At 39.5% G+C, this 22,056-nt stretch overlaps 1 protein-coding gene and 1 non-coding gene across 5 annotated transcripts in view; both read right to left on the reverse strand.

Annotated features, from left to right (window-relative positions):
- The window catches only part of LOC139759781 (uncharacterized), a 93,502-nt gene that overhangs the window by 65,815 nt on the left and 5,631 nt on the right, over positions 1 to 22,056 (reverse strand). For all 4 annotated transcript variants that reach the window (XM_071682234.1, XM_071682233.1, XM_071682232.1 and 1 more), the window contains 3 exons: positions 18,595 to 18,759; positions 13,507 to 13,824; positions 7,320 to 7,396 (listed from right to left, as the gene is read on the reverse strand). In XM_071682234.1, coding sequence (XP_071538335.1) covers positions 7,320 to 7,396; positions 13,507 to 13,824; positions 18,595 to 18,759 — 560 coding nt within the window. The remainder of the gene's footprint in view (positions 1 to 7,319; positions 7,397 to 13,506; positions 13,825 to 18,594; positions 18,760 to 22,056) is intronic.
- LOC139760037 (U6 spliceosomal RNA) lies at positions 5,006 to 5,107 on the reverse strand. Its single transcript, XR_011715213.1, has one exon. It is a non-coding gene; the product is annotated as a U6 spliceosomal RNA (small nuclear RNA).

The following is a 22,056-nucleotide window of genomic DNA, read 5'->3' on the forward strand; positions in this document are numbered from 1 at the left end:
GTGAATGTTGGGGTGAAGAGGGTGGTGAGAGTAAGTGAGCTTGAGAAGGAGACCTGTGTGAGGAAGTACCAGGAGAGACTGAGTACAGAATGGAAAAAGGTGAGAACAATGGAAGCAAGGGGAGTGGGGGAGGAATGGGATGTATTTAGGGAATCAGTGATGGATTGCGCAAAAGATGCTTGTGGCATGAGAAGAGTGGGAGGTGGGTTGATTAGAAAGGGTAGTGAGTGGTGGGATGAAGAAGTAAGAGTATTAGTGAAAGAGAAGAGAGAGGCATTTGGACGATTTTTGCAGGGAAAAAATGCAATTGAGTGGGAGATGTATAAAAGAAAGAGACAGGAGGTCAAGAGAAAGGTGCAAGAGGTGAAAAAAAGGGCAAATGAGAGTTGGGGTGAGAGTGTATCATTAAATTTTAGGGAGAATAAAAAGATGTTCTGGAAGGAGGTAAATAAAGTGCGTAAGACAAGGGAGCAAATGGGAACTTCAGTGAAGGGCGCAAATGGGGAGGTGATAACAAGTAGTGGTGATGTGAGAAGGAGATGGAGTGAGTATTTTGAAGGTTTGTTGAATGTGTTTGATGATAGAGTGGCAGATATAGGGTGTTTTGGTCGAGGTGGTGTGCAAAGTGAGAGGGTTAGGGAAAATGATTTGGTAAACAGAGAAGAGGTAGTGAAAGCTTTGCGGAAGATGAAAGCCGGCAAGGCAGCAGGTTTGGATGGTATTGCAGTGGAATTTATTAAAAAAGGGGGTGACTGTATTGTTGACTGGTTGGTAAGGTTATTTAATGTATGTATGACTCATGGTGAGGTGCCTGAGGATTGGCGGAATGCGTGCATAGTGCCATTGTACAAAGGCAAAGGGGATAAGAGTGAGTGCTCAAATTACAGAGGTATAAGTTTGTTGAGTATTCCTGGTAAATTATATGGGAGGGTATTGATTGAGAGGGTGAAGGCATGTACAGAGCATCAGATTGGGGAAGAGCAGTGTGGTTTCATAAGTGGTAGAGGATGTGTGGATCAGGTGTTTGCTTTGAAGAATGTATGTGAGAAATACTTAGAAAAGGAAATGGATTTGTATGTAGCATTTATGGATCTGGAGAAGGCATATGATAGAGTTGATAGAGATGCTCTGTGGAAGGAATTAAGAATATATGGTGTGGGAGGAAAGTTGTTAGAAGCAGTGAAAAGTTTTTATCGAGGATGTAAGGCATGTGTACGTGTAGGAAGAGAGGAAAGTGATTGGTTCTCAGTGAATGTAGGTTTGCGGCAGGGGTGTGTGATGTCTCCATGGTTGTTTAATTTGTTTATGGATGGGGTTGTTAGGGAGGTAAATGCAAGAGTTTTGGAAAGAGGGGCAAGTATGAAGTCTGTTGGGGATGAGAGAGCTTGGGAAGTGAGTCAGTTGTTGTTCGCTGATGATACAGCGCTGGTGGCTGATTCATGTGAGAAACTGCAGAAGCTGGTGACTGAGTTTGGTAAAGTGTGTGGAAGAAGAAAGTTAAGAGTAAATGTGAATAAGAGCAAGGTTATTAGGTACAGTAGGGTTGAGGGTCAAGTCAATTGGGAGGTGAGTTTGAATGGAGAAAAACTGGAGGAAGTGAAGGGTTTTAGATATCTGGGAGTGGATCTGGCAGCGGATGGAACCATGGAAGCGGAAGTGGATCATAGGGTGGGGGAGGGGGCGAAAATTCTGGGGGCCTTGAAGAATGTGTGGAAGTCGAGAACATTATCTCGGAAAGCAAAAATGGGTATGTTTGAAGGAATAGTGGTTCCAACAATGTTGTATGGTTGCGAGGCGTGGGCTATGGATAGAGTTGTGCACAGGAGGATGGATGTGCTGGAAATGAGATGTTTGAGGACAATGTGTGGTGTGAGGTGGTTTGATCGAGTGAGTAACGTAAGGGTAAGAGAGATGTGTGGAAATAAAAAGAGCGTGGTTGAGAGAGCAGAAGAGGGTGTTTTGAAGTGGTTTGGGCACATGGAGAGAATGAGTGAGGAAAGATTGACCAAGAGGATATATGTGTCGGAGGTGGAGGGAACGAGGAGAAGAGGGAGACCAAATTGGAGGTGGAAAGATGGAGTGAAAAAGATTTTGTGTGATCGGGGCCTGAACATGCAGGAGGGTGAAAGGAGGGCAAGGAATAGAGTGAATTGGAGCGATGTGGTATACCGGGGTTGACGTGCTGTCAGTGGATTGAATCAAGGCATGTGAAGCGTCTGGGGTAAACCATGGAAAGCTGTGTAGGTATGTATATTTGCGTGTGTGGACGTATGTATATACATGTGTATGGGGGGGGTTGGGCCGTTTCTTTCGTCTGTTTCCTTGCGCTACCTCGCAAACGCGGGAGACAGCGACAAAGTATAAAAAAAAAAAATATATATATATATGTATATATATATAATGCAAGAGTTTTGGAAAGAGGGGCAAGTATGAAGTCTGTTGGGGATGAGAGAGCTTGGGAAGTGAGTCAGTTGTTGTTCGCTGATGATACAGCGCTGGTGGCTGATTCATGTGAGAAACTGCAGAAGCTGGTGACTGAGTTTGGTAAAGTGTGTGGAAGAAGAAAGTTAAGAGTAAATGTGAATAAGAGCAAGGTTATTAGTTACATGTTAGTTCAATACATTTTGGGTTGCGTTTAAGGAGAAAAGCAGAGGAAAAGGGAATGTGCTAAATCCTCGACGATCTGACAGGTATGATACAAATGTCGAACACGAAATATCATATATTCGGGACGTAAATATCTATTTTTTTTTTGTAAAATTTGGCCATTTCCAGATTAATTATTGGAAAGAAACAAAGGTGTGGTCCTGAGAGTAATGTCTCCACCAGTGCCCTTCTTGCGAGCCTGTGGGAAAATTAAAAAATGAAAAAAAAAGAGGGGAGGATTTGCTAGCCACTGACCCTTTTAGGCAATGTTTGACGCGTGGATTGACGATGGGAGTATCTTAGTCTATCCCAGGAGTATGTATATATAAAAATGTATTTGTGTTTTTTTTTTTTTTTGTTTGAGAAGTTGTTCGAACGTTCGCGTTGGACGAGGTAGGATAGGAATGACAGAGGAAAGTCGAATGGAGGCCCAACCCCCCAACACAGTAGCAACAAATTAGTCGACACGATATAAAATACTATAGCTTTTCGGCCTGCTTGCCGAGAGATGCAGCAGATGGCTGATCGACTGCAGCTGTAACCCTGGTTACACATGTCCAATTCACTTATTATCTTAGCCTTCTACCTCCTGGGTAACAGGCAAACCGTTAAAAATCTTTTTACTTGCATTCTTCATCCAATTTGGTCTCTGGGCGTGGGGGGTTCGGCACTCCATTTCTCTTGGTCATTCCTCCTACCTTCTCATCCATGGGCCCAAAGCCATTACAAAAAAAACCAATATCATACTATCATCACTACGCTTGTTAACCCACCCTCTTGCCTTTTTTTCTTATTTTTAATTTTCAAAGAACGACACAACAATGGTGCCTCAAATCTCATTTCCGACATCATCCCTGTGCACATCTTCTACCAGCCACGCCTGCAACCGATAAAGCAATAGTTGGAACATATATCAAACATACATTTTTGCTTTCGAGATAAATATACATATATATACACATGTTATATAATTATATTATCATAGACTATACATTCCTATACACCGTACAATCATATAGTCTCCCCTTCCTCCCTGCATGCCACCGTGCCACTATGAAAAGACAACCAGCCCAGCATTGCCGAATGGTGCAGCTAGAAAAGAGAACAGACTCACATTCAAATTTGTAACCCTATACATGATCTTACTATGATACATAAGCTTAATAGAACTCAAAATTCAATTCAATGTCACAATGGATAGACCAAATTCATTCAAGTACATTGATAGCCTATATAATATTCCATTCGTCAAATTATCATAGCAAATAAATATGCAACCAATCATGCAAAAAATGGAACCAACACTTATTATGAAAGTTTATGTAATAAACATGTTATGTAAACCATGCAACCATTCACCTGCATCAACTTGGTACTAACATGAGTGGTACTTCAAGCTAGTTGTTAGCAAAGCTGTTGTTAATTGGTATACAGTTAATGCTTTAATGACAGCATTTTTAACATTTTTTACCACATTTACGCCATTATGTTTTTTTGTTCAAGCATGACTGTGGGCTATTCAATCATATGTTCTCCTTACCCACCTACTGTAACCTAATGGCTTGCTAAAAAGATACATCAAAGGTGAGAGCAAGTGAAAGCTAGGTTTTGAAGACAAAAACATTTTTCGTTTAGGCAGTGTCTTGCAAGCACAAGATATATTCCCATGGAATATACAGTCTAGACCCAGCCTGCCCTCATATGTTGAAGATGTACCAGCCTCTGCTCACACTTTGCAAATGCCTCTCAAGCATCCAAAACTACTAACTCATGAATTAGATCCGTCATCAGACAATCACCAACTACCACTAGGCTAAGAATATCGACCTCATCCCTACCAGATACTTGGAGCTCACACTTCACAGGTCACAGGCACCAAATCAAGTCACAAAAAGTAAAGAGAGTAGATTTTTCTGAGAAAGAGAGGTAGGCCAAACAAGGTGAAAAACTAAGAAAAATTGCTTGCACAATACTAACTCAGAGAGAAAATGTTCTCAATCTTTAAAACCTACAGTTCTGTCCTGTGACCATACGAGCATACCCACGTGAAGAAGAAACGTTAGAGAAAAAACAACCTCTAATGGTCAAATGAAGGAACCCTGTAGATTAATTTTCCTGAAGGAGAAATCCCCAGAGCCATACATCTACATCATCTAGAGCCAAAGAGGGTAGACCCTAAACATCTAAATTAAGGTAATCTTCGATGAAGGTGGAAGATGGGTACCAATAACCCTTTTGCTAGATTTCTTCCAATGAAAAGTTTCTACGGGAGGCCAAAGTAGTGGCTACCATTTCACACTATGAGTTCTAGCATAAAACCCAGGGTGAGCCAATGAAAGGTGTTTATATCCAAAGACAATATACAGTGGTATACTTCACAGCATGTATGTCATCCTTGTGCAGGGGCCTTCGTAATTATGTCTGTATCATTCCAATTCTGTAAGTGACTAGCAAAGAAAGTACTGGGGATACATAAATATCTCAACAGAAAGGGTTAAGGGACAAAGATCTTCAAAAATAGGCAACCCATTTGTAATCTTGGTAAATTTTGGTAAAGTCAAAGGCTTTCCCAGTGAATCCCTCTGCATAAGGCACTTGGCTCTTAATGAAACCTCAAAGAGTGAATGAAAAAAATGGGTACTCTAAATTCAATAACTTCATTCCCAGTCAAAGCTGGGTTTTTTGGTTAATCATCAAAATTTATAACAAAAGACAAGATCCAGTGATTGAACATAGTGTGAAATTAACCAATTCTCTTTCAAGACTGCAAGGCTATAGTGAAAAGTTCATAAGACGTTGCAGAGTTACTGCCATAAAAAATCCTGGATATAAATGGCATAAGACTTGAAAGCTCCCACTTAGGCTGCTGGGTAGAGACAAAAAGTCACCTCAAATAAAGAAATGAACAAGAAATTCTCAAAACTGTCAAATTCAGAGACTAGGGTTCTAAAGGGGCATTCTGATGGGCCAGTCCTGTGCATCTACTAAATGCCAAAATTTCCTCATGCTGGGAATATTTCGATGTGCTAGTTGGCAACTTAAGCCACAAGGCTCTTTTCAAATCTGAAGCTCTGTTCATGCCACCACCCTTTCAACCACCATCCTCCCATACAACTTTCCAGGTATACTCAACAAATTTGTACCTCTGTAATATAAAATTCTCTTTTGTTTTCCATGCCTTTACACAATGTCATTTAAAAGGCAATCTGCCTATCCTCAAATACAGTGAAAATCTGAAATAACCATTCAATACCAAAGGCACTCCCTTTCTTTAGAAATTCTGCCACAAACCCAACCACTCCAGCTATTATACCACACTTCCCATAATGCAAGGCTTTCACCACTTCTCTTTTCACTAAACCATTTGCTATGACTCTCTCGCTATGTATACCTCAATTTTCCATACACCCCACACCATCTCATTTAATACATTCAATCATATATAAGTAAGCACAATAAAACCTCTGTTATCCCTATGTTTAATTCAATATTTGTTTTTCAGGTTCGGTTGGCAACCCTTGATTACCTGAAAAAAGTCTGAATAACTAAAAAAGATATGTAAAAATATTTCAAATTGTCCATGCCAAAAAGGTGGAGTTGTGCATGAGGCTGTCTGAGGGTGAGTCCAAGGTGGCACATGTGAAGAGCTTCCACATCAGCATGACAACTATTTACGACATCACCAAGCAGCAAAAGAAGATCAAGTGTTTCTTTTCTCACATATAAACTTTTCCTTTATGTAAAATATGCACAAATGGGCAAAATAGTTTAAAATATCACAATTTCTAAACTAGTTAATACATCTAAAAACCTTGAAAAACCAGAAATTTTGTCATCCAAAACTGCCGAGTCCCAAGCACTTCGGATACTAGAGGTTTTACAGCACATTAAAAAGTAACACATAAGATGAAAGAAAAAGATACTGATCCATGAAACTTGACTAAAAACATTAGCAGAAAGCCACGCAACACATCCTAATGTATGCACTATCTTTCAGAAAAATAAATTTTGAGTAGTTTTTAGTGGTGGATCAACATCATCAGCCTAGTGGTGGTTGCTGATTGGCTGAAAGCAGACCCAATTCACAAATAAGCAGTTGTGGATACCAAATGATCTTTCAAATAGGAAGATTGAAGGCTGGTGCTTCCTTGCCATACTAAGAGGGTCAGTTGAGATCCTGACTCATATATTGCCAGGACACATATGCTCAAAAGATGGACTGTAAAGAAAAGGAGTTATGTTTAAAGATATTGTATATGAGCAATATCTACCTCAATTAATAAACAAATCTATGTAACTTATCATTGATATGCTCCTGAACATAGGTTTCCATAAATATATCAATATAATTACTGATGGACCACTTTTGAATTACGTTACTATATATGCAACAATCACAGGAAAAGTGAAATGATTGTGTAACAGAAAACATTTTTCAAGGTTTCTTCAAGGTTTTGCTCTGGAAGTGAACACTAAACTATATTCTATGTTCTTTTGCTTTCTAATTTCTATTTTTCCCATCTGTACATATTTCTTCAAATGTTGAGGTGGTAACCTTCAGCCTTCCTCAACTTCTATCTTATTTCTTACGTTTCACATAGTGATTCTTCTGCTGTTGGCTCCAAAATTATTAACTTGTCATTACGAAATGTTCCATGCTACAGCTGTCTTACCTCACAAAAGTATCCCACCTTCCCTGGCTGGCCTTCAATGTTTTGAACTTTGATGAAATTGCCACCATACTCTTCAGCTATAAAAAAGTAAGAAAATTATCATAACTTTGAACAGAGCATTCAAATACATAATATCTGTTTTCTCAATTAATCAGATTTTTAAATTTCAGAGCAGTCCTGTCCTTTTATCCAAACATTAACTCCTGAAACCAAACTAACTGCTTTGCATACCTTTCTCAAGATATGAGGTACGTCTTACTGCTGTCTAGTAAACCATACACCATCTAAGTTCCTTTGTATAGGACATTTCTTTTACAATTTTTATGCTTTAAATGACAAGTGGGAGGATTCATGTTAACAATTCCTACAGAGAAAAAGTGAGTGATGATACTTATGAAATACCAACAAAGTATGACTGTCACTCATGTCAAGCTTGTCACTCAAGTCAAGCTCAATCACAAAATCTTTAACATTACTATTTAACCAAGACTGCATGACATAAACAAATGGCGAGATGGATGGAATGAATGGAAAGATGGATGGATGTGTAATGCATAGACAAATGGACACATGGCTGCCTAAGTGATGATTCTCTCAAACTCCCAATTCAACAGCCTGTTTTATCCAAAGTTTCATGTTTTATCCAAAGTTTCAAGTTTAGCTGGCCAAATCTGGAATGATTTAAAATGCAAAACAATGTTTAAGATCAGTAATAAAGACTGAAACTGTCCACTCTACACAAATGACCAAAGAAATGAAAGTAAAAATATAAAGAAAGTATATCATACACTTATGAACCAACAGGCACTACTGCAAAAGATCTTCATTCTGAGATGACAATCATTATGGAACATGTAATACATGTAATTTGTAAGTTACTACAGTTACCTTTAATCATATAGGGGTTACCTAATTTAGATATCAGAGACATCAGTGATCTTGACAAAAGCTGTCAGAAAAGCACACCAGTGCAAGCATATTAAACAAGTAAATTCATGGAGGGAGATGAGTGGTGGATCATCCAGGTAAAATGTGTACCTCTCAACCTGCTGCACTACTGTCCCGATCTTCTACAACAAAGTTCACTTGCCTTGCTTAGTGTATGAATGACCATCAAAAAACCAGGTCCATACACAATATCTTCAGTACATGATAGATATAAAACATGAAATATACAATTCTTTAAGAAAAAAGTGAGGCACAGTTTGGCCTTGTAAGTTCCATATGGGTTGAAAGACCGTTTTTAAGATCATGTCAGATCAGTTCAGTAACATGAGAAAAAAAGCCTCTTTGTTGAACTGCCACAAACTTAAACATTCATGATGATAACTCTTGACTCTCAAAGAATTATCTTGAAGTTGATCCATCAGTATATTCATGATAAAAACTCGCTGATTCTCAATGGACTATTTCAAAGTTACTCCATCAGAACTAATGGCTTCAAACTGATGTATCAAAAAACTGCTTCAAAACTATGCCTTCTCCCCTTCAGAGTTCCTTTTGCATTCGATTCCCAGGGATGTTATGAAAGCTGTCCTGCAAATCCCTCTTAAGGATTATCTAAGAAAATCTCTTAGTTCGTTCATAAATAAACACCATGGAAGAGCCCTGATCTTGAAAGCAAAGGAGTTGTTTATTGGAAAGTTGATAATTAATCGAGGCATTGGCATAAACAATGTTAGAGCCTCCTAGATCAAAAGTGAAGAAAATTCTAAACACCCCACCTCCCTAGCTGTTTCAGAGCATGTCATAAATACTTTTCTCAAGCCCACCTTGATACAGTCATCACAAAGGGATGAAAGTCCTTAACTTCACTGAAGATTTTAGCCGACACTTTCTGCAATTTTCACACAGTATGTTAATGAAAAATATTCACATCCAACAACTACATGGGTAAGCAACTCGTTTCACCTCCCTTGTTTCGATGAGAAAATCTAACCTCAAAACCTAAGACAGTTGATTAAATGGGAAAGTATGAAATAAAGGAGAACCTTTTCAAAAATGAACAATGATTACAAGAATCAATGCTGGGACCTCTTTTGTTCATGTGTGGACACTGTAATCAGTCCTTAACTTCCAAGCAGAATTTAAAATCATACCTTTTAGGATACTAAAGCTGTCATAACAAGTAAAACACGAGAACATTCTTCTCCAATACACCTTATTATGGAAGATCTGAGGCATGAAAAAGAAAGAAAAAGAGACTGACTATTCCTCCTTTGAAGAGCTTGTTTAAAGTCATAAAACTTTTTCTAACATGAAGTGTTGAATAAAGTACAAGTCTGGGGACAAGGCAAACCAGTCCCTCTAAGGAGTGTCAACTAACTCGTACATATCACTTGCCAAGCTCTTCTCACCATGTAACAGGATAAATGGAGGTTGACAATTCCTCCAGTTAGAATGAGTTCTTTTTGGATTAGCTAGATCCAATCCTTCCAGATAAAAATCAGAGAACCAGCCTAAGTATTGATGAAAAAATAAAAAACTGTCAAAACACACATCAACTCTCACACTTGAAGCAACATGATCCCTCTCCAAGATCTCAAAATCCTGCTCTGCAAACTAAGAAATAAAGTGGAGCCCAACAAGGAAAAAAAAACTACTGCACATCCATTTTCCAACATGTTCCACAGCACTTCCTAAACTAATTTTTGTCCACCAGAGGAAAATTTTTCTTGTAGCTAAACTTACACTAATCCCTTTTTCTCTTTGAAAAATTTGAAGCTGACAGGCCTTACTGTGACTACTCCAGCCAGCAGTGCAGCATTCACTTAAAAGAAAAACATGTTTCGGGGCATCTATCCAAATGTCTGACACATTACACCACAAACTGTACTGATCCTTGGCTTGTTAAACAAAAATCATAAAATCATTTATCAAAATCACATTAACATAAGGTCAAAAGCACAAACTAAAGTACTTGTAAATATGCTAAAGCCTTATCTACTGAAAGACAAATCTTCAGGAGCACCAAATGACCTTAAATTAAGAGAACTTTGATAAGGAAAAATGTGATACTTTCAAAATGAAGAAGAAATCTGTTTTCTGGAACAAACAATGGAGACCAATTAACTTGGCCTAAAACATTCCTCTTCTGACACCATTACAATATGCAAATCTTTGAAACCAGTTCTGCTGCTTTATTGATGTTAGTCTGGTAAAGAGGGCTGAAATTCAATGTAAAAATCCAGTGGCTTTATACTTAATTCAAAAGGAATTACTCTGATCTGCTATTTTTTCTTTTTGCCTGCCTAAACTAATTCTAAAGAACTTCCCCATCCTAGGATATAACTGGCATGATCCAGTTAGAGTCTGTTGTTACACTCAAAACTAAGCTTATGGTCAACACGTTTTTCTAAATAAAAGTAAAACATTTCCACAACAGTCATTTTGAGTTTTCAATGCTATACTTGCTTACTAAATATCATATGACCAGACTCATACTTAAACAGACGAAAAATACAAAACACAAACAAAAAGTTGAGATAAGATGACCATCACAACAATGCCTAAGTTGTTGCCAAATTGTGGCAGCTGGCACAGGTGTTGTCTCCCTAGTTCTCAAAATACAACAATGTATTGAGAATCTGTTTCATGGTAAGCTTCGGAATCACATATTAGAACCAACTGTGTTGTGATCAGAAAATCAGAAAGGGAAGACACTATAAGCCTCTTATTATGGACAATCAGAGAGCACTGCAGGAAAGCAAGTAAATAATAGCACTGGCCAAATACTTCAAGTCACCTCATCTCCACACTGTGACATCAAGGTCTGTGTAGGTTATTACGTCAGTAAATTCCTGTGAACAAGCATCTGTCAGCCTCATATGATTTAGGATGGTCAAAGGAGGTGAGTCCTGAGAGCTGATACATATTACTTTTGGAGAAATATCGTGTTTCAACCCCCACTGAGGAAGTGCAAGATCTTCATAAGACTCTGTCTGTAGAGAAAAAATAATTTACAAACAAGCAGACACAATTTTCCCATACAACTTACCAGGTACACTTAACAGAATACCTCTGTAATATGAATATTCACTTTTGTCCTTTCCAGCAATGGCACTATACTGTACATGCATTCAGCCAGTTCACAGGCACTTCACCTTTAGCTACACTTATATAAAAAATTCTAGCCAATCAACAACATTGTTACCCTATTTGTCTGTCTACATCTCTAACACCAATTTCTACCTGGAACACCCTTAAGGTGCTGGCTATGGCAATAGTGTCTCCATAGCAAGTGAATTCTAGTGCCAACTCTTAGCCTTCAGTGCCTCATCCTTAACAGACCACTGGCAGAGGGCAACCCACTTTGCCACACTCATCACTGAAATACTTACCACAACTCTCTCACTCTGTTTACCTCCATGTCTCAAACACATTAGTAACACCAGCTACCCTATTATCTAACACTACAGTCCTTTGAAATACTTCTATGCCTGTTACCAGTTTCCCATCTGCTCTCCTCACTAATACTCGCACTTGTTCTCTTGTATGCTTGGTACACTGTATGTGAGGAGTGATTTAGAGGGTGGTGGCATGCACAAAGAATGATACTAGAAAGAAAAATGTAGCCTCAGAAGTGGTTGAGGATGTGTGGACCAGATGTCTGCTTTGAAGAATTCTTGTGAGAAGTAGGGAAAGGAAATCATTTCTATGTGGCATTCATGAATCTGAGGGTCATTATCCGACTCTGTCACTTGTGATTATGTTGCAAGTGAAAAGTCATCTTCAGCAGGATTACATCATTGGAATACAATCTCGTTGAAGAGCTTCTCATTCCAAAAGAGTCTATTATTTCTGAGCTATTGACTGCAACATAGCCTTGAAGTTGCATGGCTCCTGGAGAAGGGAGTCTTGAGGTTATACAATGATAATGATAATAATGGATCTGAAGAAAACACGGTAAATACTTTGTGGAAGTTGCTATGAATAGCAAGTGAAGAGTTTTTATCAAGAGTATAAGCATGTATGTGAATAGGAAGAGAACAGGGTGAGTAGTTCCAGGTGAAGGTGGATACACATCAATGGTTTGTATAACCATAGCTGTTTAATCTGCTTATAGATGGAGTGGTGAGGGATGAAAACATGAAGGTTTTGGAGAGAGACAGAGTAGTAAATATGCAGTCTTTTGGGATTGTCAAAGGCCAGTAAGGTGGATCAGCCACTGTCTGCAGATGACATGGCTCTGGTGGCATATTTGTGTGAAAACAGAAGGTGGTGTTTGAGTTTGGGAGAACAAGTGAAAGGAGGAAATTGAGAGTTCATATGAATAAAAGTATAATAATGAGGTTTAGCAGGGGAGAGAGAGCCAGTTTGGTTTAAATGTGAGTTTGTTTGGAAAGAGCCTGGAGGAAGTAGAGTACTCTAGATACATGGAAGTGGACATGGTAACAGATGGAACTATAGAGACAGAAGTGAACTCCAGGGTGGATGAAGGTGCAAGTGTCCTGGGTGTGTTGAGGACTGAGTGGAAAGAGAAGTTACTGTTGATGAGGACAAAGATGAGTACTTCTGATGATACAGAAGTTCTGATGGTGCTGTAAGGATGCACGTTGTGGGCTGTTAAACCCCTAAATGCAAAAGTACATATAAAGGTAGATGTGTTGGAGATGATATGCAAGAGGAAAACATGTAGTGTGAGGAGGGTTCATCAAACAAGAAATGACACTGTAAGAGAAAGATGCGGTCATAAATAGAGTATGTCTGAGACAGCTAAACATGGTGTTGTCCTAAGATCGTTTGGACACATCGACAGGATGAAAGACAAAACTAATTTTGAAAATATAGGCATTGAAAGTGACAGAAACAAAGGGGACACTGAGAGGAAGATGGAAGGATGGAGTGAAAGACGCTTTGAGTTTTTGGACCCTGAACATGCAAAAGGGTGTCATACATGCATGGGACAGAATGATATGGAGCAATGTGGTACAAAGGAGGTGACTTACTATCAACGGTCTGAACCAGGCACATGAAGTGGTTGGGGAAAAACCACAGAAAGGCCTCTTGGGCCTAGGGTAAGGATAGGGGAGGTCTAACTTTAGTGTATTGCATATGAAAGCTAGACAGTAATTTGATTATATAAGGGCATTTTCTTCGTCTGTTTCTGGAAGTACTTCACTAATGCCAGAAATGGCAAACAAGAAAGAAGGAAAAAAAGAAGAAAAATACAGCTAACCATACTCACCCAATCTCTTGTTTTCCTGAGCAAACCAAGCACCATTATGGTCTGCATTCAACTCCATAGGGTCAGCCCAAACACTAACCACTTCCTTTGGTCCATGATCATCTCTGTTTTGGTTTGGCCTGCGTCTCTTGTCATCAAACTGTCCTTGAGGTCCATCACGCCTGAATCCTCCTGATATGCCCTTTTTTTTATTCCTAAAATCTTTTGAACCAAAACTATCTCTATCATGATCTTGCCTGAATCTCCTACTGTCACCACCAGCCTGCCCTTGAGGTCCATCACGACTGAATCCTGCTGGTGTGGTTCTTCTTCTGTTCCCTAAGGTAACAAAATTATGAAGTTGAGTCTTATGGGGGGAAAATGTATGATAAAAACATCAAATAAATGAAAATCTGAGGTAGTGATCTATCTTTCCTACTTGGCTTTGTGTTTATTCATAGTGAACTTTATTTCAACATTAAGCAGTATAGGCAGACATTTCCTGAAATTCTTTTCAACAAAAAGGCTTAACAAAAAGCCATCATAAATCTATTAATTTTCAGTCAATGTTTTCAAGTGCAACATCAAGAATATACTTTTAGTAATATCAGATTAGAGTCACAACTGAAACATAACTTTAACCTATTCTCAATCAAAGGTAAGCCACCAAAGTAAAATGTTCATTATTTTGGTCATCACAAAGTATGCACAATTAATCAGACTTATCCCCATCCTCCTCATCAACAGTTTCAAAGATACCAACTTATACACAGCCCTTACTCCTCTCTCAATTCCAATACTAAATAAGTCATTCAAAATGCCACCTCTGAATCAAATACGAGCTGCCTGGCTTAAATCTTATCTTAGTCAACACAATGTTTGTACAGTTCATCAAAAGTCAACCCATCTTTCTCATAATATTCTCCAAGATGTCTAATTTTAAAAAGCCTGAATTCATCACTCCACTCCAGTACCAAATACATTAAACTACCATCTTTTATCCAACTCCCTAACACAACATTTTTGAAACCATGTTTACAAAGCTTGTGGGTTCAATTACTACACATCCTATCTTCAGGAGCATGCTTAGTTTGTCCAAAGGTCAGCAACAAGCTAGTTCACTGGAAGTAAAAAGCAACAGCACATTAGGCAAACACATTACTCTCTCATATGTCCTGTATTAAAGTCTGATCAACTTTTTCCATATCATCCAAACATCAAATCATTAGCATAATGGAGTTTTTTGTATAACTTTCTGACTAAAGCATACTGGTTCCTTTCTTTCACTTTAGATATTATAATCAAACAAGCATTTCCCCTTGTGTCACTCTAACTTCATCCAGGTTCTCCTCATTCAAACTAACATTCCAATTAACCATTCTTTTTCCACAGGTAAACCTAATAACTTTGCATCTATTTTCATAAACTCAACTTTCAGGCACTCTCTCAAACTCAGACACCACCTCTTGTAGTTTCTCACTTGAATCTACTAACATCACAGTGACATCAGCAAATAATAACTGATTCACCTCCCAGACTCCCCCATCCTCAAGAGACTACAGACATGCCCCTTTCTCCAAGAACCTTGCTTTTACCTTCCTCACTATGCAATCCATAACAAAATTAAACATCCATGGTAACACCACACTTGCTGAAGAACCATTTTCACCTGGAACCATTCACTCCTCCCTTCCTGTTCACACTCATAACTTATGCTTTAGATAAAAACTTTCTCCTGCTTCTAGCAGCATTCATCTCATCATAAGTTCATGACATCTTCAAAAGAGAATCTCTATCAACCATATCATACACTTTCTCCAGACACATGAATGTCACATACAAATCAATTTGTTTCTCTGAATACTTCTTACTTAAAATCTGCTACTCCTGATGCCACATTGTTCCTCCCCAGTCTCAAGTACTGTGTAAGCCATCCTCTCAATCACCTGTCTCCTTTACAGCCCAGCAAGTACACTCAACAAACTCATACTTCTGTAATTTCAACATTCATTTTTGTCCCCTTGTATTTACATAACAGCATTATAGAGCCATTCTGCCAATCCTCTGATATCTCATCCTGAGCCAAACCAATAATAAAAATCCTACCTAACTAAATCAATAAATCAACAAGACAGTCACCTTTCTTGAGAAAATTCAACAACAAACCCATCCACTCTGTCCACCTTGCCACAACACTTGATCTTACACATGACTTTTACCACCTCTTCCCTTTCCCCAAACTATTTGCCAAGACTCTCACTTCATATGTCTCCCCCATCCAAACACCTCACAATGCAGTTCTATCCATATAATACAAAAAGTAAGAATATATATTTTACTTTACATCTTTTTTCATTATACTTGATCGCTGTTTCCCACGTTAGCGAGGTAGAGACTGAAAACAGATGAAGAAAGACCCATCCACTCATATACACACACATATACAAACATGCACATACACATACATATACATACATATGCATATCAACATATACATGTCAACACATAAATATACAATCATGGAACACATGCCTTCAAACAACAAGGTCCCGGGTTCAAATCCTTGCTATTGGAGGGCATCATGTGAAACATATATACACACAAAAACATACACATACATAAACATATATACACATGTACATGTTCATACTTAATAGCCTTTATCCATTCCCAGCAACACCCATTCCCATAGGAAACAGCACTGCCATTCCCTGCATCAGCAAGGTAGCACCAAGAAACAGACAAAGAAGGGCCACATCCACTCACTCATTCTCTAGCTGTCATGTGTAATGCATCAAAACCACAGCTCCCTATCCACATCCAGGCCCCACAGATCTTTCCATGGTTTACCCAGGACATTTCATATGCTCTGTTTCAGTCCAAGGACAGCATGTCAACCCGAATATACTTCACTGTCCTAATTCATTTTATTCCATATACGCCCTTCATCATCCTGCATGTTCAGGCCCTGATCTCTCAAAATCTTTTTCACTTCATCCTTCCACCTCCAATTTGGTCTCCTGCTTCTCCTTGTTCCCTCCACTTCTGACACATATATCCTCTTGTCAATCTTTCCTCATTCATTTTCTCCTTACGTCTAAACCATTTCAACACACCCTCTTCTGCTCTCTAAACCACACTCTTTTTATTACCATACATCTCTCTTACCCTTTTATCACTTACACAATCAAACCATCTCATCCCATATTGTCCTCAAACACTTCATTTCCAACATGTCCATCCTCATCTGCACAGCCTTGTCTATAGTCCATGCCTCACAACCGCATAATATTGCTGGGGCTACTATTCCTTTAAACTTGCCCATTCTTGCCCTACCAGATAACATTCCCTCTTTCCACTCATTCTTCAGTGCTCCCAGAACCTTGGCCCACGCATCTTATAATTCACTTCCACAGTTCCATTCGCTACCATGTCCACTCTCGGATATCTAAAACACTTCATTTCCTTCAATTTCTCTGCTTAAACTCACACCTCAACTAAACTGTCCTTCAACCCTACTGAACCTTGCTTTTATTCACATTCACTCTCAACATTCACCTTTCACTTTTCCAAATTCAGTCACCAACTTCTGCACTTTCTCACTCAAATCTGCCATCAGTGCTGTATCATCAGAAAACAACAACTGACACTTCCCAGGCCCTCTCATTCCTCACAGATTGCATACTTGCACCTCTCTCCAAGGTTTTCATATTTACCTACCTCAACACCCCATCCATAAACAAATCAAACAATCATGGTGACATCACGCAACCCAGCCACAGACCAACTTTCACTTGGAACCATTCACTCTCCTGCCTTCCTACTCAGACACAAGCCTTACACCCTTGATATAAACTTCTCCCTGCTTCTAGCAGCTTTCCTCCCATACTGTATATTCTCAAGACCTTCTACAAAGCATCTCTATCAACATTATCATATGCCCTCTCCAGATCCATAAATGCTGTAGACAAATACATCTGTTTTTCTAAGTATTCCTCAAACATATTCTTTATAGCAAACATCTGATCCACACATCCTCTACCACTTCTGAAACCTCACTACTCCCCAATCTGATGCTATGTATATGCCTTTACCCTCTCAATCAATATCCTCCCATACAACTTACCAGGTATACTCAACAAACTTATTCCCCATAGTTTGAACATTAACATTTATCCCCCTTCCCTATATACAAGGGTACTATGCATGCATTCCACCAACTCTGAGGCACCTCACCATGATCCACAGATACAATGAAAACCCTTACCAATCAATGAAAAACAAAGTCACCCCTTTTCTTAATACATTCAAGTGCAATGCCATCCACTCCAGCCACCTTTCTGCATTTCATCTTATGCAAGGCTTTCACTACCTCTTCTTTCTTCACTGAACCACCCTCCATGACTTTCTTACTTTGCATACCACCGCGACGAAAACACACCACATCTGACATTCTATCATAAAATACACTCCATCTCCTCCTCACTTTATCACTATCTGTTATCGCTTCCCCTTTTGGCCCCTTCACCGATGTCCCCACTTGTTCTCTTATCTTTCATACATTACCTCTTTCCAAAACTTCTTATCCTCCCTAAAGTTTACTGATACTTGTTCACCCCAACTCTCATTTGCCCTCTTTTCTGACCTCTGTACCTTCCTCTTGAACTCCTGTCACCGTAAGTACCACCCAAGTGCCTCTCTTTTCTCTTTCACTAGCAACTTTACTTTATCTTACCACGCATTACCCTTTCTAATCTGCCGTCCTTCCATCTTTCGCATGCCATATGCATCATGCATCTTTTGCACATGCCATCACTGCTTACCTAAATACATCCAATTCCTCATCCACTCCCCCTCACTTCATGTACTCTCTCCTTTTGCCATTCTACACTTGATCTCTGTTGGTATTTCTTCACACAAGTCTCTTTTCCAAGCTCACTTAATCTCACCACTCTCTTCTCCCTGACATTGTCTCCTCTTTTTCAAAACCTCTACAAGTCTCCCTTACCTACATAGGATAGTGATAACACATCTCACCAGCTGTCACACTCAGCACATTTACATCCAAAAGTCTCTGTTTTACATGCCAGAAGAGTTGCAAAACCTTACATTTTCCTTTGTCAGCATTGTCCATCTGGTCACTTCTTGAGTGGGTGTTGAAAGATTTTGTGCTGGTATCTGCCCCTGAAGTAAGATCACCCCAGCCTGAAAATCCTTGAACTGAGCTCAAATCGAACCCTGAATTTCCTTGGTAATTTTGTCTGGGGAAATTACCTGTAAAAATCAACTGTATATTAGAAAGAGTCAGGAATATAAAAGCTCAGGATGTTCAATTATAAACAAAACTGCCAATGTGATTTTGATATACGCAATCACATGTGGATTTGCAGTACTTTAGCACACCCGCATAGATACAAACATGTGAATACCAAGACTAGCAATAACTGAACTGGAAAGAGAGAAGTACATCTGATATGTAAAGGAGTCGAACAGAATTCTAAAACTTGCTTATTACAACCTAGCTACTAAAATCTTTAAATGATGAGCTGCAAGTGTAAGTTACCATTACTGGGAATCTTGACTTGCACACTTCTCGAATCTATACAATAACAAGTGAATCTTGACGCTACCTCGCTAACATGGGTTTGAAGTATGCAAGGAATTGAGTGAATTGGAACAATGTGGTATACTGGGGTCAACGTACAGTCAATGGACTGAACCAAGGTATGTGAAGTATCTGGGGTAAACCATGGAGAGGTCTGTGGGGCCTGGATGTGGATAGGGAGATGTGGTTTCAGTGCATTACACACAACAGCTAGAGATTGAGTGTGAAAGAATGTGGCCCTTTTTTGGCTGTTTTCCTGGCACTACCTTGCTTGAAGTGGGGAGAAGTGATGCTACTTCCAGTGGGGCAGGGTAGCAACAGGAATGGATGAAGGCAAGCAAGTATGAATATGTAAATGTGTATATATGTATATGTCAAGAGGTCAAGAGACAGGTGCAAGAGGTGAAAAAGAGGGCAAATGAGAGTTGGGGTGAGAGAGTATCATCAAATTCTAGGGAGAATAAAAACATGTTTTGGAAGGAGTGCGTAAGACAAGAGAACAAATGGGAACATCGGTGAAGGGGGCTAATGGGGAGGTAATGACAAGTAGTGGTGATTTGAGAAAGAGATGGAAGGAGTATTTCAAAGGTTTGTTGAATGTGTTAGATGATAAAGTGGCAGATATAGGGTGTTTTGGTTGAGGTGGTGTGCGAAGTGAGAGGGTCAGGGAGAATGGTCTGGTAAACAGAGAAGAGGTAGTGAAAGCTTTGCAGAAGATGAAAGCGGCAAAGCGGCAGGTTTGGATGGTATTGCAGTGGAATTTATTAAAAAAGGGGTGACTGTGTTTTTGACTGGTTGGTGAGGATATTCAATGTATGTATGACTCATGGTAAAGGGCCTGAGGACTGGCGGAATGCATGCATAGCGCCGTTGTACAAAGGCAAAGGGGATAAAGGTGAGTGTTCAAATTACAGAGGTAATTTGTTGAGTATTCCTGGGAAATTGTATGGGAGGGTATAGATTGAGAGGGTGAAGGCATGTACAGAGCATCAGATTGGTGAAGAGCAGTGTGGTTTCAGAAGTGGTAGAGGATGTGTGGATCAGGCGTTTGCTTTGAAGAATGCATGTGAGAAATACTTAGAAAAACAAATGGATTTGTATGTAGCATTTATGGATCTGGAGAAGGCATATGATATAGTTGACAGAGATGCTCTGTGGAAGGTATTAAGAATATATGGTGTGGGAGGCAATTTGTCAGAAGCAGTGAAAAGTTTTTATCAAGGATGTAAGGCATGTGTACAAGAAGGAAGAGAGGAAAGTGATTGGTTCTCAGAGAATGTCGGTTTGTGGCAAGGGTGCATGATGTCTCTATTGTTGTGTAATTCATTTATGGATGGGGTTGTTAGGGAGGTGAATGCAAGAATTTTGGATAGAGGGGCAAGTATGGAGTTGGTAGTGGATGAGAGAGCTTAGGAAGTGAGTCAGTTGCTGTTCGCTGATGATACAGCACTGTTGGCTGATTCGGGTGAGAAACTGCAGAAGCTGGTGACTGAGTTTGGTAAAGTGTGTGAAAGAAGAAAGCTGAGAGTAAATGTGAATAAGAGCAAGGCTATTAGGTATAGTATGGTTGAGGGACAAGTCAATTGGGAGGTAAGTTTGAATGGAGAAAAACTGGAGGGAGTGAAGTGTTTTAGATATCTGGGAGTGGATTTGGCAGCGAATGGAACCATGGAAACGGAAGTGAGTCACAGGGTGGGGGAGGGGGCAAAGGTTCTGGGAGCGTTGAAAAATGTGTAGAAGGGGAGAGCGTTATTGGAAAGCAAAAATGGTTATGTTTGAAGGAATAGTGTTCCAACAATGTTATATGGTTGCGAGCCATGGGCTATAGATAGAGTTGTGCGAAGGAGGGTGAATGTGCTGGAAATAAGATGTTTGAGGACAATGTGTGGTGTGAGGTGGTTTGATTAAGTAAGTAATGAAAGGGTAAGAGAGATGTGTGGTAATAAAAAGAGTGTGGTTGAGAGAGCAGAAGAGGGTGTTTTGAAATGGTTTGGTCACATGGAGACAATGAGCGAGGAAAGATTGACAAAGAGGATATGTGTGTCAGAGGTGGAGGGAACGAGGAGAAGTGGAAGACCAAACTGAAGGTGGAAAGATGAAGTGAAAAAAATTTTGAGTGAGCGGGGCCTGAACTTGCAGGAGGGTGAAAGGCGTGCAAGGAATAGAGTGAATTGGAACGATGTGGTATACCGGGGTTGACGTACTGTCAATGGATTGAATCAGGGCATGTGAAGCGTCTCGCGTAAACCATGGAAAGTTTTGTGGGGCCTGGATGTGGATAGGGAGCTGTGGTTTCGGTGCATTATACATGACAGCTAGAGACTGAGTGTGAATGAATGTGGCCTTTGCTGTCTTTTCCTAGTGCTACCTTGCACACATGCGAGGGGAAGGGGTTGTCATTTCATGTGTGGCAGGGTGGCGACAGGAATGAATAAGGGCAGACAGCATGAATTATGTAAAAATGTATAAATGTATATGTATGTGTGTGTATATATATGTATACGTTGAGATGTATAGGTATGTATATGTGTGTGTGTGGACATGTATGTATATACATGTGTATGTGGGTGGGTTGGGCCATTCTTTCGTCTGTTTCCTTGTGCTATCTCGCTAACGTGGGAGACAGTGTCAGAGTATAATATAATATAATAATAATGATATGAAAAATAAAATAATGCATCTTGTCAAGGTCAGATTAATCATTTTTGTGTATCTACCCTAATAAGAAAATAAAAAATGCTAACTTGCCAGACTAAGCACAAAGTTTTTAAAAAGGTGATTTTCCATCATCCAAGGATGCAACAGTTGATCTTCCAGCATTCAAGGATGCAACACTTGATCTTCCAGCATTCAAGGACGCAACAGCTGATCTTCCAACATACATGACTACAACACCAAAAAAGTGTTCCTGATTCCATCTGTGGTTATTTTCACTGTCCACATCCAAGCAGGCTCTTTTCACAAAT

The sequence above is a fragment of the Panulirus ornatus genome, chromosome 34 (assembly GCF_036320965.1).
Source record: "Panulirus ornatus isolate Po-2019 chromosome 34, ASM3632096v1, whole genome shotgun sequence".
In the NCBI taxonomy this organism is placed as follows: domain Eukaryota; kingdom Metazoa; phylum Arthropoda; class Malacostraca; order Decapoda; family Palinuridae; genus Panulirus; species Panulirus ornatus.